Below are 14,151 nucleotides of genomic sequence, written 5' to 3' on the forward strand. Positions count from 1 at the left end.
GTTCATGCAACGTACGATACTCGTACGATATGAACATTGGTGCAACAGCTCAAATTTGACAGTCAGTGGTCACCTCCCAATCTTAGCGGTACGCTTGGGAAGAAACAAAAATGAGTTGAAGACGTCCGCAAGTGAATGGTAAGTGAAGACTATTCATATCAAGTTGGCAGATGGAAAAGAGCAGTATTTTTGTACCTGAACTAATCACAATATGTACAAATATTGGTTATTGTTGATTCGCGCACACTCTTCTCGATGCGTTCGTACCCTGACCCCAGCCACTGCTCAGTGCCTTGTTATTTTCTGACAAACTGGACAGCACGTAGTACCGATCGACCAAAGAGTACCAGTCACTGCAATGGACGGCACTGTCATAGAATTATTTATTCGATTGCATTTGGTAGTTGCCTGTGACTGAGCTCTCTAATGTGCTTGGACAAACAATCAATAACGTTACCTACTTTATTGTTGTGCATTTGAGTTTGTTTTAATAGTTTGTTTGCATTATGTTAATAATGACAATGCAATACCTACCGATACCTTGTTTTTGGGAAGTTATTATAAAATGGCCGCAAGTTGGCTATTTTGAATCAAATAAAAAACAATAGTGATACTGAAAAATGAGTATTGCGCTGTTTTCGTCAGATATGTCATGGGGAGATGGGTCAGTTAGATGACTAGCGGAATGCTGTGATTTACCAACGATGCATGTACTAAATGCAAATTTAAAACAAAATTTAACATTGTTAATTGCACAATCGTGCCAAAAAAGAATAGTAAAGTGTAAATTTGCGTTCAAAATACCAACTTCACATGGGACGTGTGGTCCACGTTGAAAAAAGAACAAACAATGTGAATGACCATAAATCCATCATGTGCACACGTTTTGAATTGTTGGTTCGCTGGCTGGAGCTTTAGAAACTGATATATTAACTGCATAATGAATTCGGTTTCCTGCACATACAGATTTCAAATTGGTAACTCCTAACATAACGTCAACCCATCACTGTTGAGCGATACATCAAGAACATATTCAATAGTTAGTATTAAATTGAACATTATTTTCATTATTATTGATATTCTTAAAACCACAAAGAAGGCATTACAATTCATTGAAATTTAATGACTGAAGTAAAGAAGAATAAAGATAGTTGGCGCTTCACGTTTGCATTTCGTGTTCACATGGGTGACACGAATGACAACAGCGTCAGTGGATGTAGTTACATCGCATCCCTAAAAGAATTTTGTTAAATTGTTAATAGTTGTAAGGTAATTTTTTTATAAAATCCTAAATCAGAAGTTAGCTGCACCAAACATATACAGTACAGTACTCTTGCCAACATGTTATTGGTTATGTATTATTTATTGGTAATATAAACAAACATAAAAAAACAATCGTATGTGAAAATAATCATATTTTGTGTAAATATATATATATATATGTATTGAAAAAGCATGATTTGGTTGGCTTTTTTACATTTGTTGCTTAATTTATTATCTATTTTTATTTAGAGTTTGTATTTTCTTTTCATTTTTCTATCTCATGAAAGTAGGTGTAAGCCTACATGGATTATTGGATTATAAAAAAAGGATGTCCATGCATGTGACCAAACAGTACTGTTATTAGTCAACACCTTAAGTGCAAATACAGTACTATGATTGGTCAACTTATTATGCAGGTCTACATACTGAGTAGTCTTTTTACAAACACACACCAAGGACATAAAACATTGCGTAAGAAAATGATGTAGGGTAATTACAGAAACAAAACTGGAGTGTAAAGATTGATTGATTGATTGACTCGTGAGAAAAAGCATATACTACACTTAGCAGAAACCAAGTACACTTTGTACCCAAATATTGGAAGCGATTTTTATATAAATTGTGCATATCATGCATACAAAATGCATATGAAGTAACTACTGGTTATTTGTAAAAATAAAAAAAACGGATTACTAAACGTTTCAAAGATGAACATATCTGTATGGATTACAAATAAAAATAGTCAATGAGAAAGAAATGTGTTCACAAAGACTGTCAAAGTGACCGTTATTTCCGTTGTGACTGAGTAACGTTTATGATACCACATTACGTGCATTTTGTTCATTCAAACATAAAATATACCTCATACGGGCATGCATATGTAAAGGTATGTCCCTAATTCGCTACACTATATTAGCGGCGATGAATAATGTCAAATTACTGATATTGAGATTGTGATTTGATATTGTAAATCCTATTCACTGATACCACATGCATCGTTGATGTTTTTTACAATCAGGTCACCATATTCCTTTACCTGAGCTATTGTTGTCACGTGTGTTGCATATACGATACTAATCAGTAATCTTCCATGTATTGTTGCTACATATAAATTAAATATATCACCCCAGGCATTCATAGCGCTGCCATTATGTTTTGTACGTAGTTCGAATTTACGAGATCTTTCTTTGGTCAAATACTTGAGGTTGCCCAAGTTTGACACTAGAAATGCCGTTGAACTGCGCCACCCATTCTCTCTGTCTTCAAATACACTACTTTCCAGGGAACAAAATGATAAACCAAGGTCAAGTAGGAATCCCTGTAATCTTAAGAAGTCTTGAGCTTCTCCATTTCTTATCTTTCTGTGCGTTTCCTTTGTGATTTCATTTGCAAATTTCCAAAATACATTGGGTTGGTCAATATTTCGTGGAACGTTAACCTCCATGAAATATGGAACTCCACGGTTAACAAGGCCTTCCTTTGCATCTAGAGATGGTTTGGAGAAGCGCCTCATATCAGCAGGATATGCTATCCGAAATTTGATATCACATTTCAAACTCCCACCTTGCAAGATTCGTGACATTGCTGAGCAACAAGCTGCGAGTATGACGCCATTAACAGTAGCATTATGCTTCTTTGAGTTTTCCAGAATTATTTGTGTGTCTAATTTAGAAAACTCAATGGGAAAGATTTTCGTTGCTATTTCAACATCGGGATTTCGCTTTATCTCTGCACCGAAACGCTCTGTGTAAGGATTTTGTTTTATAGTGCCATATCGCATTTTTAGTAGCCTTGCAACTGTGACGAGTTTCTGCCTCCATGACATATCAGTGAGGCCAATGAAATCTTCGACACTCGGTGGTAGTGGAAGGCTCTCTGGAAGTTCATCATTACCCTCTGCTGCAGAGCACAGGTGATCCATCAATTCATCAACAAATCGCATAACAGCTACACCATCGATAATTGCTTGGTAAAAGGTAACGACAACAGTACTCTTGTATATGCCGTCTACAGGAAATTGGTTGTCCTCATTCTGGAGCAATCGAACTCTCCAAAGTGGACCTTTCTGGGAATTGAACGTAGTGCCAACTTCTTTTGAATGAACAGCTACCCAATCATCAGATTGTATAGTCTCTACATCAACCGTCTCATTCTCAGTTGGTGCAAAAAACATACGTTTATTACCTTTGGCATCTGAATGTTCCACGATTCTCATTCGTAGCATAGGATGTCTTGCTCTTATTTTATGAGATGCCTTGGTGAGTATCTCCTTGGTCAGGACCTCCTTCGAATCAATGAAGAGAACATATGACAGCAGAAACAGTCCTCGGTCAAGCAAAGAAACGTACGTTACTTCCCAATCACCTAGTTCTCTGCCACCTGGTATATGAATAGCTTTCCAGTAATCTTTGTCTCTAGGCTTCAGCAGTTTCTTTTTCACAAAAAATATAATTCCCAACATCATTACAGCAACTGTTGTTATTAGCATAAACATATCCATATTTGCAGCAACAGAACTATAACGAAAACAGAAAATTAGTCAAGTTAGTGTATTGGTATATGTGTTATTCTGTATACGATAGTGACTGGGCAGCATATGATATTACATGATATTACATGCTGTCGCAATGAATTTGATTTCCAAGCAAATGTAAGTCATTTGATGTAGCATGGATACAATCATCAAAATAATGTCCCAAGGAAACAAATATAATATTCAGACTTTACGGTAAATAATACTGGTGATGCAAAAGATATTGTTATCCAGAGACACAATATGATTACACAAAATCAGTATACCAGGTTATTTATACAAGTATATAAAAATATTGCCTACTGTATTCGGTTAGCGTACGCGTGATGGCGTTATTGTGTCGCCAGGTAAAGCCGTATCCTCACATAGCGTCACGAGGTATTAACGAGCACATATAAAGTTACATTCATATATATAAGTTACTTTCACCGAGTTATTGGCCATATATATAAGTTACTTTCACAGAGTTACGGGCCATATATATAAGTTACTTTCACTGAATTACGGGCCATATATATAAGTTACTTTCACTGAGTTACGGGCCGTATATATATGTTACTTTCACTGAGTTACTGGCCATATATATAAGTTACTTTCACTGAGTTACTGCCCATATATATAAGTTACTTTCACTGAGTTACGGGCCGTATATATAAGTTACTTTCACTGAGTTACATGCCATATATATAAGTTACTGTCACTGAGTTACGGGCCATATATATAAGTTACTTTCACTGAGTTACGGGCCATATATATAAGTTACTTTCACTGAATTACGGGCCATATATATAAGTTAATTTAACTGAGTTACGGGCCATATATATAAATTACTTTCACTGAGTTACGGGCCGTATATATAAGTTACTTTCACTGAGTTACAGGCCATATATATAAGTTACTTTCACTGAGTTACGGGCCATATATATAAGTTACTTTAACTGAGTTATGGGCCATATATATAAGTTACTTTAACTGCGTTACGGGTCATATATATAAGTTACTTTAACTGAGTTACGGACCATATATATAAGTTACTTTCACTGAGTTACGGGCCATATATATAAGTTACTTTCACTGAATTACGGGCCATATATATAAGTTCATTTAACTGAGTTACAGGCCATATATACAAATTACTTTCACTGAGTTACGGGCCGTATATATAAGTTACTTTCACTGAGTTACAGGCCATATATATAAGTTACTTTCACTGAGTTACGGGCCATATATATAAGTTACTTTAACTGAGTTACGGGCCATATATATAAGTTACTTTCACTGAGTTACGGGCCATATATATAAGTTACTTTCACTGAGTTACGGGCCATATATATAAGTTACTTTCACTGAGTTACGGGCGGTATATAAAAGTTACTTTAACTGAGTTACGGGCCATATATATAAGTTACTTTCACTGAGTTACGGGCCATATATATAAGTTACTTTAACTGAGTTATGGGCCATATATATAAGTTACTTTAACTGCGTTACGGGTCATATATATAAGTTACTTTAACTGAGTTACGGACCATATATATAAGTTACTTTCACTGAGTTACGGGCCATATATATAAGTTACTTTCACTGAATTACGGGCCATATATATAAGTTCATTTAACTGAGTTACAGGCCATATATATAAATTACTTTCACTGAGTTACGGGCCGTATATATAAGTTACTTTCACTGAGTTACAGGCCATATATATAAGTTACTTTCACTGAGTTACGGGCCATATATATAAGTTACTTTAACTGAGTTACGGGCCATATATATAAGTTACTTTCACTGAGTTACGGGCCATATATATAAGTTACTTTCACTGAGTTACAGGCCATATATATAAGTTACTTTCACTGAGTTACGGGCGGTATATATAAGTTACTTTAACTGAGTTACGGGCCATATATATAAGTTACTTTAACTGGGTTACGGGTCATATATATAAGTTACTTTAACTGAGTTACGGGCCATATATATAAGTCACTTTCACCGAGTTACGGGCCGTATATATAAATTACTTTCACTGAGTTACGGGCCATATATATAAGTTACTTTCACTGAGTTACGGGCCGTATTTATAAGTTACTTTCACTGAGTTACGGGCCATATATATAAGTTACTTTCACTGAGTTACGGGCCATATATATAAGTTAATTTAACTGAGTTACGGGCCATATATATAAGTTACTTTAACTGAGTTACGGGCCATATATATATGTTACTTTAACTGAGTTACGGGCCATATATATAAGTTACTTTAACTGAGTTACGGGCCATATATATAAGTTACTTTCACTGAGTTACGGGCGGTATATATAAGTTACTTTCACTGAGTTACGGGCCATATATATAAGTCACTTTCACTGAGTTACGGGCCATATATATAAGTTACTTTCACTGAATTACTGGCCATATATATAAGTTACTTTCACTGAATTACTGGCCATATATATATATATATTTGTTTTTGCCGAACATCCACATTTAGGAATGGTGTCGTTTAATTTGGTAGCCTAAGTGTTAAATACGTGACTTTAAGAAAGCCAGCGGTTCTTCTAAATCAAGTGGTAAAAAAGGACTTAGTCTAACCACATGGAGCCAAGGGGTGAAGAATCGAGTCAGCTTGAATTTTTTAAACTAGAAAAGAATGAAAAATAAAATCTATAAAAAATACCAGCTTGAAGAATATTAGTTGCTCTTTCAAATTGTTTATAGATTTTAGTGTAGCTTGTTAGCTTTGTGTATATATCTGGTAGCGTCGCTTATGTGTCGGCTTTGAATACGAACAGCATCAATGAGGTTTGCTGAACGTCACTTACATAAAACGTAAACTGACTTCACTGTGATGACGCATTGGTCGTGGAAGACGGAAAAAGAAACCGAAGCATTCGCACTGCGTACACAATATGTTAATCGGCTTTAACGAGATCATGACGAAGACATGTCTCGTGAATATTATTTGAAAGTGCAATTATTAATAGAAGACCTTTAGTATGAAACTCCGGAATCACATATAGTCGGTTCTGACCCCCACTTTTTCTATTGTGGTAATTTGAAGTCTGTACACGCTTTCTATCATACTAAACTGATCACCAAATTTAACAACTGTTTCTGGATTTTACACTGTATTCTACATGCGCATAGGCTAAATAGGTTTCGATTGTATACAGCGCCACCGGTGGCTGTACCCGGCACCAAGCGTCCAGATAAGTTGTGTCTAACGTGATGTTTATTGTGAAATTATTTGTTACGTTGGTTTTCACACATATACTAGTATATACCCATAGTATAATGTACCTTATTGTATAACTGTGTTGGCTTTATTGTGAAGCAATAAAATAGTTTGTTACATGATTGCCTGTTAACTAGAGAGGAGAATTCACGAGTTATACTTGTGGTGAGTTTTGGTGTGTGTTTGTCTAAACTTGTGTATTCTCATATTTCCTTTGACGTTTAGCTGGGGAGCTCACTTTAGCTGTACATAACATGGTGGGGAGCTCACTTTAGCTGAACATAACATGGCGGGCAGCTCACTTTAGGTGTACATAACATGGTGGGGAGCTCACTTTAGCTTTACATAACATGGCGGGGAGCTCACTTTAGCTGTACATAACATGGCGGGGAGCTCACTTTAGCTGTACATAACATGGTGGGGAGCTCACTTTAGCTGTACATAACATGGCGGGGAGCTCACTTTAGCTGTACATAACATGGTGGGGAGCTCACTTTAGCTGTACATAACATGACGGGGAGCTCACTTTAGCTGTACATAACATGGCGGGGAGCTCACTTTAGCTGTACATAACATGGCGGGGAGCTCACTTTAGCTGTACATAACATGGCGGGGAGCTCACTTTAGCTGTACATAACATGGCGGGGAGCTCACTTTAGCTGTACATAACATGGCGGGGAGCTCACTTTAGCTGTACATAACATGGCGGGGAGCTCACTTTAGCTGTACATAACATGGCGGGGAGCTCACTTTAGCTGTACATAACATGACGGGGAGCTCACTTTAGCTGTACATAACATGGTGTGGAGCTCACTTTAGCTGTACATAACATGGCGGGGAGCTCACTTTAGGACTGGTGTACATAACATGGCGGGGAGCTCACTTTAGCTGTACATAACATGGTGGGGAGCTCACTTTAGCTGTACATAACATGGTGGGGAGCTCACTTTAGCTGTACATAACATGGCGGGGAGCTCACTTTAGCTGTACATAACATGGCGGGGAGCTCACTTTAGCTGTACATAACATGGTGGGGAGCTCACTTTAGCTGTACATAACATGGCGGGGAGCTCACTTTAGCTGTACATAACATGACGGGGAGCTCACTTTAGGTGTACATAACATGGCGGGGAGCTCACTTTAGCTGTACATAACACGGCGGGGAGCTCACTTTAGGTGTACAGAACATGGTGGGGAGCTCACTTTAGCTGTACATAACATGGTGGGGAGCTCACTTTAGGTGTACATAACATGGCGGGGAGCTCACTTTAGGTGTACATAACATGGCGGGGAGCTCACTTTAGCTGTACATAACATGGTGGGGAGCTCACTTTAGGTGTACATAACATGACGGGGAGCTCACTTTAGATGTACATAACATGGTGGGGAGCTTATCCGAGAAACGACTTGCTTAATAACTTTCTAACTAGATTACACAATTTATAGAGATATTATATTATAACAACAAATAAATAAGCCACTGAACAAATAAATAAATTCAAAAATTTGACAGAAGAGAACATATTTATAATGAGTACTAAAACCCTTGAAATAAGTATAGCATTGGCCGAATTAATTTACATGTATGTCACACGCAACGTAATATTACCGTAATTGGTATAGTACAAGTGTGATGATTCAAATACCAAAATGGCAACAGTAACAAAAAGACTTCCCTGGCGGCGATGATAAAACACGAACACGGAGCCAACAGATGAGGTTTCAACTGGTACTGGTATTATTATACTCTGCAAACATCAAGTACAATAACGCGGTAAAACTCCACTACTCCAATAACTAGATACATAAAATCCAATACAATTCAACGAGATCTCCGATCTGATCTCAGTGCTGAACAACTCCCCTATATATACCCACACTGTCTATAAATAGACCATTACATCAGCATACATAATGAGTCTGGAATTTACTACAAATTTCTAGAATGTTCCATTACCTTCTATTGCCTTCTACAGTGTTCTATTACCTATTCAACCAGCTTCTAAAAATTCCACCCAGACACAGTACGGTTCTAGAACATTCTCAGTGACACGGAAGTGGTAAACATGTCGTATGCGACAATGTATATACATTGATTACAGGACCGTGACAACAACATTTGTCGGCACAGCATAACCTGTCTTTGAACGTTTTATTGCTTATTCTTGTCACTTCAAAATCAGTTTTATTACACACGTCATATATAACAATCGGGGTCACTATGCGATTGCGACTTGCTGCCACGTCATGGAAACTTTTTTTCAATGTACTATGTCGTAGAACATCTCTAACTGACGTCGGTCAAATAACAAATAATGACAAAAGATAAAATAAGATGCACGACTGGTTAACTGGAAGAGGTCACGAGAAGGTCGTCCCTAACATTCTTTCACAGAGGTCGTCAAAAATGTGTTAATATGTTTACACATTTGGGCGATTGTAAACCAGTTGAGTTAGTATTTAATAATATCCATCATATGTAGCGGTGTTGATATCGTATTATGTTCACACATTTCTGGTGTTAAAACGGCAGTTATTCTGATAATACGTGGCCAAAATACGACCTGCCATTTCCTAACTTACCAATTGTCCGTGTACTTAGGGTCTGTACATGTCTTATTTTGCTTGACTGTGAATGAACATAACACAAATAGTAGCAGAGCGATACATATCAGTGGTATACTTACATTCGGAAGCGAAGTTCAATGCTCGATGTATTTTTTTGTTAGCCTCGAGAGGGACTGTAGGAAGACGTTGCAGACACGGTGGGACGACAAACAGCAGTTTACAATGTATATGTAGGGCATAAGGTCATTTGAAATATAATGGCCGACCACCCGTTAATATGGCGGTTTTCTCAGGCATTCTTTACTTTGTCCAGTGGGGGCTTACAGATGGTTTCTTAGTTGGAAGTTCACCACCATCCCTCCCCCATTAGTCTCCGGCGGGGGCTTGTAGATTGGGGTACGTCCGTTCGCCAATTACCACCTGTCTCTCAGTCATGTGTCCAATGTTTTTTTTTGCACCCCCTCGGTTTCTCAGATGTAGGCATTGTCATTATTCAGAGATGAATGTTGTTAGCCCCCACCGAGCGGAGTCCAATGGGGGCTTATAGATTGGCTTATGTCTTATGTTTGTTCGTCCGTTTATCCGTTACCATCTATCTCTAAGTCATGCTTTGTCCAATTTTGTTGAAAGTTGGTACAGAGACAAGTCACAATGTTTCACTTGTGCACATCAACTCATTTTGAGATAATTCTCAATGTCTCATCTGTTTTCTAGTAATTTATTCATGATATATGATGTTGTTCCTATCCTATCAAGTATTGTCTTGACCCAATGTTTCTAGATAAGCATGGCCTTACTGTAAATATATCCCTATTGCCCACAACTCAACCCCTGCTATCCACCCAGCATGTCAACAGAAAATAGTAAACATTGGATTAGCCTTGTCTTGACATTTATAGCGTTGAATCAATCCGCTGAGGGCGCTACTCACATCCCTAGTCATACTTGGAGTAGAAAAGATTAGTTATTACCGTGGCTCTTATGGTTGCGAGGTTACCAAGAAGAAAAATAACATCACTGTTATAACTACGAGGTATTTTAACCCCACAGTTCTGATTGCAAGAAGTAAGAATCTCTGAGTTCTGATTGCGAGGTGCAAGAACCTCGCAGTGTTGATTAAGAGAATTCACAACCTTGCAGTTCTGCCTGCGAGGTGTAACAACCCTGCAGTTTCAATTGCGAGGAATTGTAACCTCGCAGTTCGAGGTCAAATCAACCAGCTAAAACCTCGCTATGGCTCGCGAGGTATTAGCGAAGATGAAAATTGTCCTTGCGTTTTGTGAGGAAGCGACCGTTTCTCGCAAAATCCTCGCAAAAGTTAATGATAGGGAGCAACACTAACAAGAACCTTTTTGAAAATTAAAATCAAATTATGACGTTTGTAAAATGGAACATTCATAATTGGAAATACTGAATATGATTAATAATACCATAGCTGCTACATGTATTAAGTACACATACTACCAGGGCCGTAGCTAGCTTTTTTTCACTAGGGGGGCAGCAAATGCATTTTTTAATTGTCCATAAATGTATGAAGGCATAGAGGTGTACAGTTTCGCCTTAAATTAATGGCTTATGGCATGTGTGGTTGAGTTGTTTTTTGCTCTCCAGAGAACCAACGATTTTTTTTTTTGCCTATGAACTAAAATTGCTCTGAAACGTCAAGAAGGTTTCAACTAAGCCACAGTGTAAAGCCGCAGGTTAAATATGGGACCAAAAAAAGGACGGAAAGGTACACCAGACAAACCAACACTTCGTTCAGCAGCTCGGCAAATAACTTCCTTTATGGTCGGCCATGACAGTAGCCCAACCGAAGAATTTGAGAGGAACACACCTGGTGAGTTTGAATCCGAGACGGAAAGTAGTCGTGTGTATGTGGGAGACATGGCAGCCGAGCTAAAGAGTTTCCAGCAATATATTAAGGGTGTTTTCGACCGATTTAAAAAAAAGATGGATAAAATAGTTGAAGATCAACGGACATATGACGAGAAACTTTGCCAAACTAATTCCCGTCAAGGGGAGATTGAACGAGCAATTCAGTTTGTAAGTAGTGAAATAGAAATGTTGAAAAACAAAGTAACAACATTGGAAAATCGCGTTGCTGCTTTGGAATCAAATAACAACGAATTACGTCGAAAATTGGTAAATGCAGAAGACCATTGCCTACGCCTTGAACGGTATTCTCGAAGTTTTAATGTCCGTTTTGGTGGTGTTAAAGAAAATGAAAGTGAGAATTGTATCTAGTTGGTCAGCAATATTTTAAAAGACTGTGATTTTGAAAACCCCGAAGATATGGTAGAGAATGCATATCGTGCCCATATTCGCAGTCAACCAGGTGCGATCAATACAGTTCAACGTCAACCTCGCCATATAATTGTGAAATTTTTCCGACGGCCACAACGGTGGGATGTATTTAGAAAGGCTAAGGCCATGTTGAAGGGGACTAATCGGTTTATTACGGAGGATTATTGTCCTGCAGACTAAAGAGTTAAAAGGGAACTCAGGTCAGTGATGGAAAAGGCATTTAAAGAAAATAAGAAACCCCGTTTTACAAATGGTCAACTGTATATTGATGGTAAACTTTACACTAAAAAGTGAACAAAAAGGTAACCTTGTAGTTTAATGAACTTTCAGTGTTAAAAAATCTTCTGTGTCAATTAGATGTATTTAATACATGATATTGCTTTAACCTTACATAAGATGAGCATTCAAAGACTAATTAAAGGTTTGGTTTTTCGTTGGGGAGCTACCAACGTGCACTATATTTCTTCCTTTCATAGCAGTGTCCGTTTGATTTCTGCGCTGCTAATGGCCAGGCTATTGCGCCATTTTTTGTATTTTTATTGTCTATTGTTTTTTTGTCGCTTGTCACTTTTCGTTCTTATGTAACATGTTATTATTTTTTTGTTTCAAGTACTTTCAATAGCTGTACTTATTTGTCAACAAAAATATCTACTATGGCTGGGGATTTCAAAATAGTATCAATGAGTGTGCGAGGTCTAAGGGACTGTTAAAAAAAGAGACGTATTTGATTGGTTGAGGAGTAAAAATGCGTCGATTATTTGTTTACAGGAGACCCATTGCACTGACCGGGATGTTTCCAGGTGGCGGTTGGAATGGGGGGGGGGGGCTCCTGTTTTCTTTTGTATGGGTTCCAGTAACAGTAAAGGTGTTGCCATTTCATTCAATAATAATTTTCAATATATTCTTCATAAACAAAAGTTGTCATATGATGGCAGATATGTTTTACTTGATCTTACGATTCATGAGAAGCGTTTCACATTGATTTGTATTTACGGGCCAAATGAGGACGATCCAGATTTTTTCCAAAATATTAAAATAGACGTGTTAGATTTTGGTAATGACTCAAATATTTGGGTTGGTGATTGGAACACAGTCAGGAATTTCAATTTAGATACTGATGGGCGGTTACATAATCGACAGAACAGAGCACAGATATAAATTATGAGAAAGAAAATATACGTGGTTTAGACATCGTCCTCGTGTGACCCAGAGCAGGTTAGATTATTTTCTTGTTACATCTGATCTGGCTGACATGACTGTAGAGGCAGACATCAGTGCTGGATACAAGACTGACCACTCCCTGATTTCATTAAACTGCAAGTTTCGCAATTCGGTACGAGATAAAGGTTTCTGGAAATTCAATGTATCTCTTTTGAAGGACAAACAATATGCCAGTCTTGTTAAACAAATTATTGACGAAACTATTTTTGAGTATAAAATCGACACCCCAGCTGACACGTTCATTATTTCTCATCAGCTGTTTTGGGAGACTTTAAATATGAAAATTCGCGATGCCACAATTTCTTATTCGGTACAGAAAATCAAAAAACGTCGTAATGAGACTAATATTTTAGAAATGAATATTGAAAATTTAGAAAAAGAGTATAGGTTAGCCCCGTCTGATTTTCTGATGAATGAGCTGGAGAAAAGTAAACGTAGATTAGCTGAGATCAAAGAAAAGTATATGGAGGGAGCGAGAATTCGTTCTCATTCTCGCTGGTCGGCGGAAAGTGAAAAACCGTCTAAGTACTTCTGCTCCATGGAAAAACGAAATTATGTAAATAAAACAATAGGCAAATTTAATCAATCGTTCAGTTATTACCAATATGAATACAATTTTAGACAAACAAAAGCAGTTTTATGCTAATCTATACAGTGTGCCTTTAAATTAGTCCAATATGGAGGAACGGTCCTTTGACTGTTTTCTATCTTCTGACAGCACTCAGCCAAAGCTTACTAATACCCAACGTTTAACCATGGGAGGGTTACTGACAATGACCGAATGTACAACGGTGCTTAAAAATATGGAAAATAATAAAAGTCCGGGGATGGACGGTTTTAGTGCCGAGTTATATAAGTTTTTTTGGTCTGACATTAGGCATTTTGTTTTAAATTCTTTAAACGAAGCATATACTTCGGGGTCACTGTCGGAAACACAGGGCCGTGGTATAATTACATGTATCCCAAAATCTGATAAAGATAGACCTTTCTTAAAAAACTGGCGCCCTATCTCACTGTTAAATACAGA

At 37.6% G+C, this 14,151-nt stretch overlaps 1 protein-coding gene across 2 annotated transcripts; it reads right to left on the reverse strand.

The window, feature by feature from the left end:
- Positions 1-1,344: 1,344 nt before the first annotated feature.
- On the reverse strand, positions 1,345-9,833 carry LOC146734315 (uncharacterized). 2 transcript variants are annotated; one of them, XM_085490695.1, is made up of 2 exons: positions 9,719-9,833; positions 1,345-3,779 (listed from the first exon to the last, which is right to left on the reverse strand). In XM_085490695.1, exon 2 carries the CDS (start codon positions 3,761-3,763, stop codon positions 2,237-2,239), a length of 1,527 nt encoding a protein of 508 aa, XP_085346821.1. In that variant the 5' UTR covers positions 3,764-3,779; positions 9,719-9,833; the 3' UTR covers positions 1,345-2,236. The 2 variants fall into 2 exon arrangements, with proteins under 2 accessions (XP_085346821.1, XP_085346822.1); XM_085490696.1 differs by lacking the exon at positions 9,719-9,833 and adding an exon at positions 8,989-9,052.
- Between the last annotated feature and the right edge of the window lie 4,318 nt (positions 9,834-14,151).

Source organism: Saccoglossus kowalevskii, chromosome 15, assembly GCF_978046115.1.
Source record: "Saccoglossus kowalevskii chromosome 15, keSacKowa6.1, whole genome shotgun sequence".
Lineage (NCBI taxonomy): Eukaryota > Metazoa > Hemichordata > Enteropneusta > Harrimaniidae > Saccoglossus > Saccoglossus kowalevskii.

Bases quoted from the DNA above. Each gene is read 5' to 3' on its own strand.
- LOC146734315 (XM_085490695.1), bottom strand. From the start codon at position 3,763: ATGGATATGTTTATGCTAATAACAACAGTTGCTGTAATGATGTTGGGA.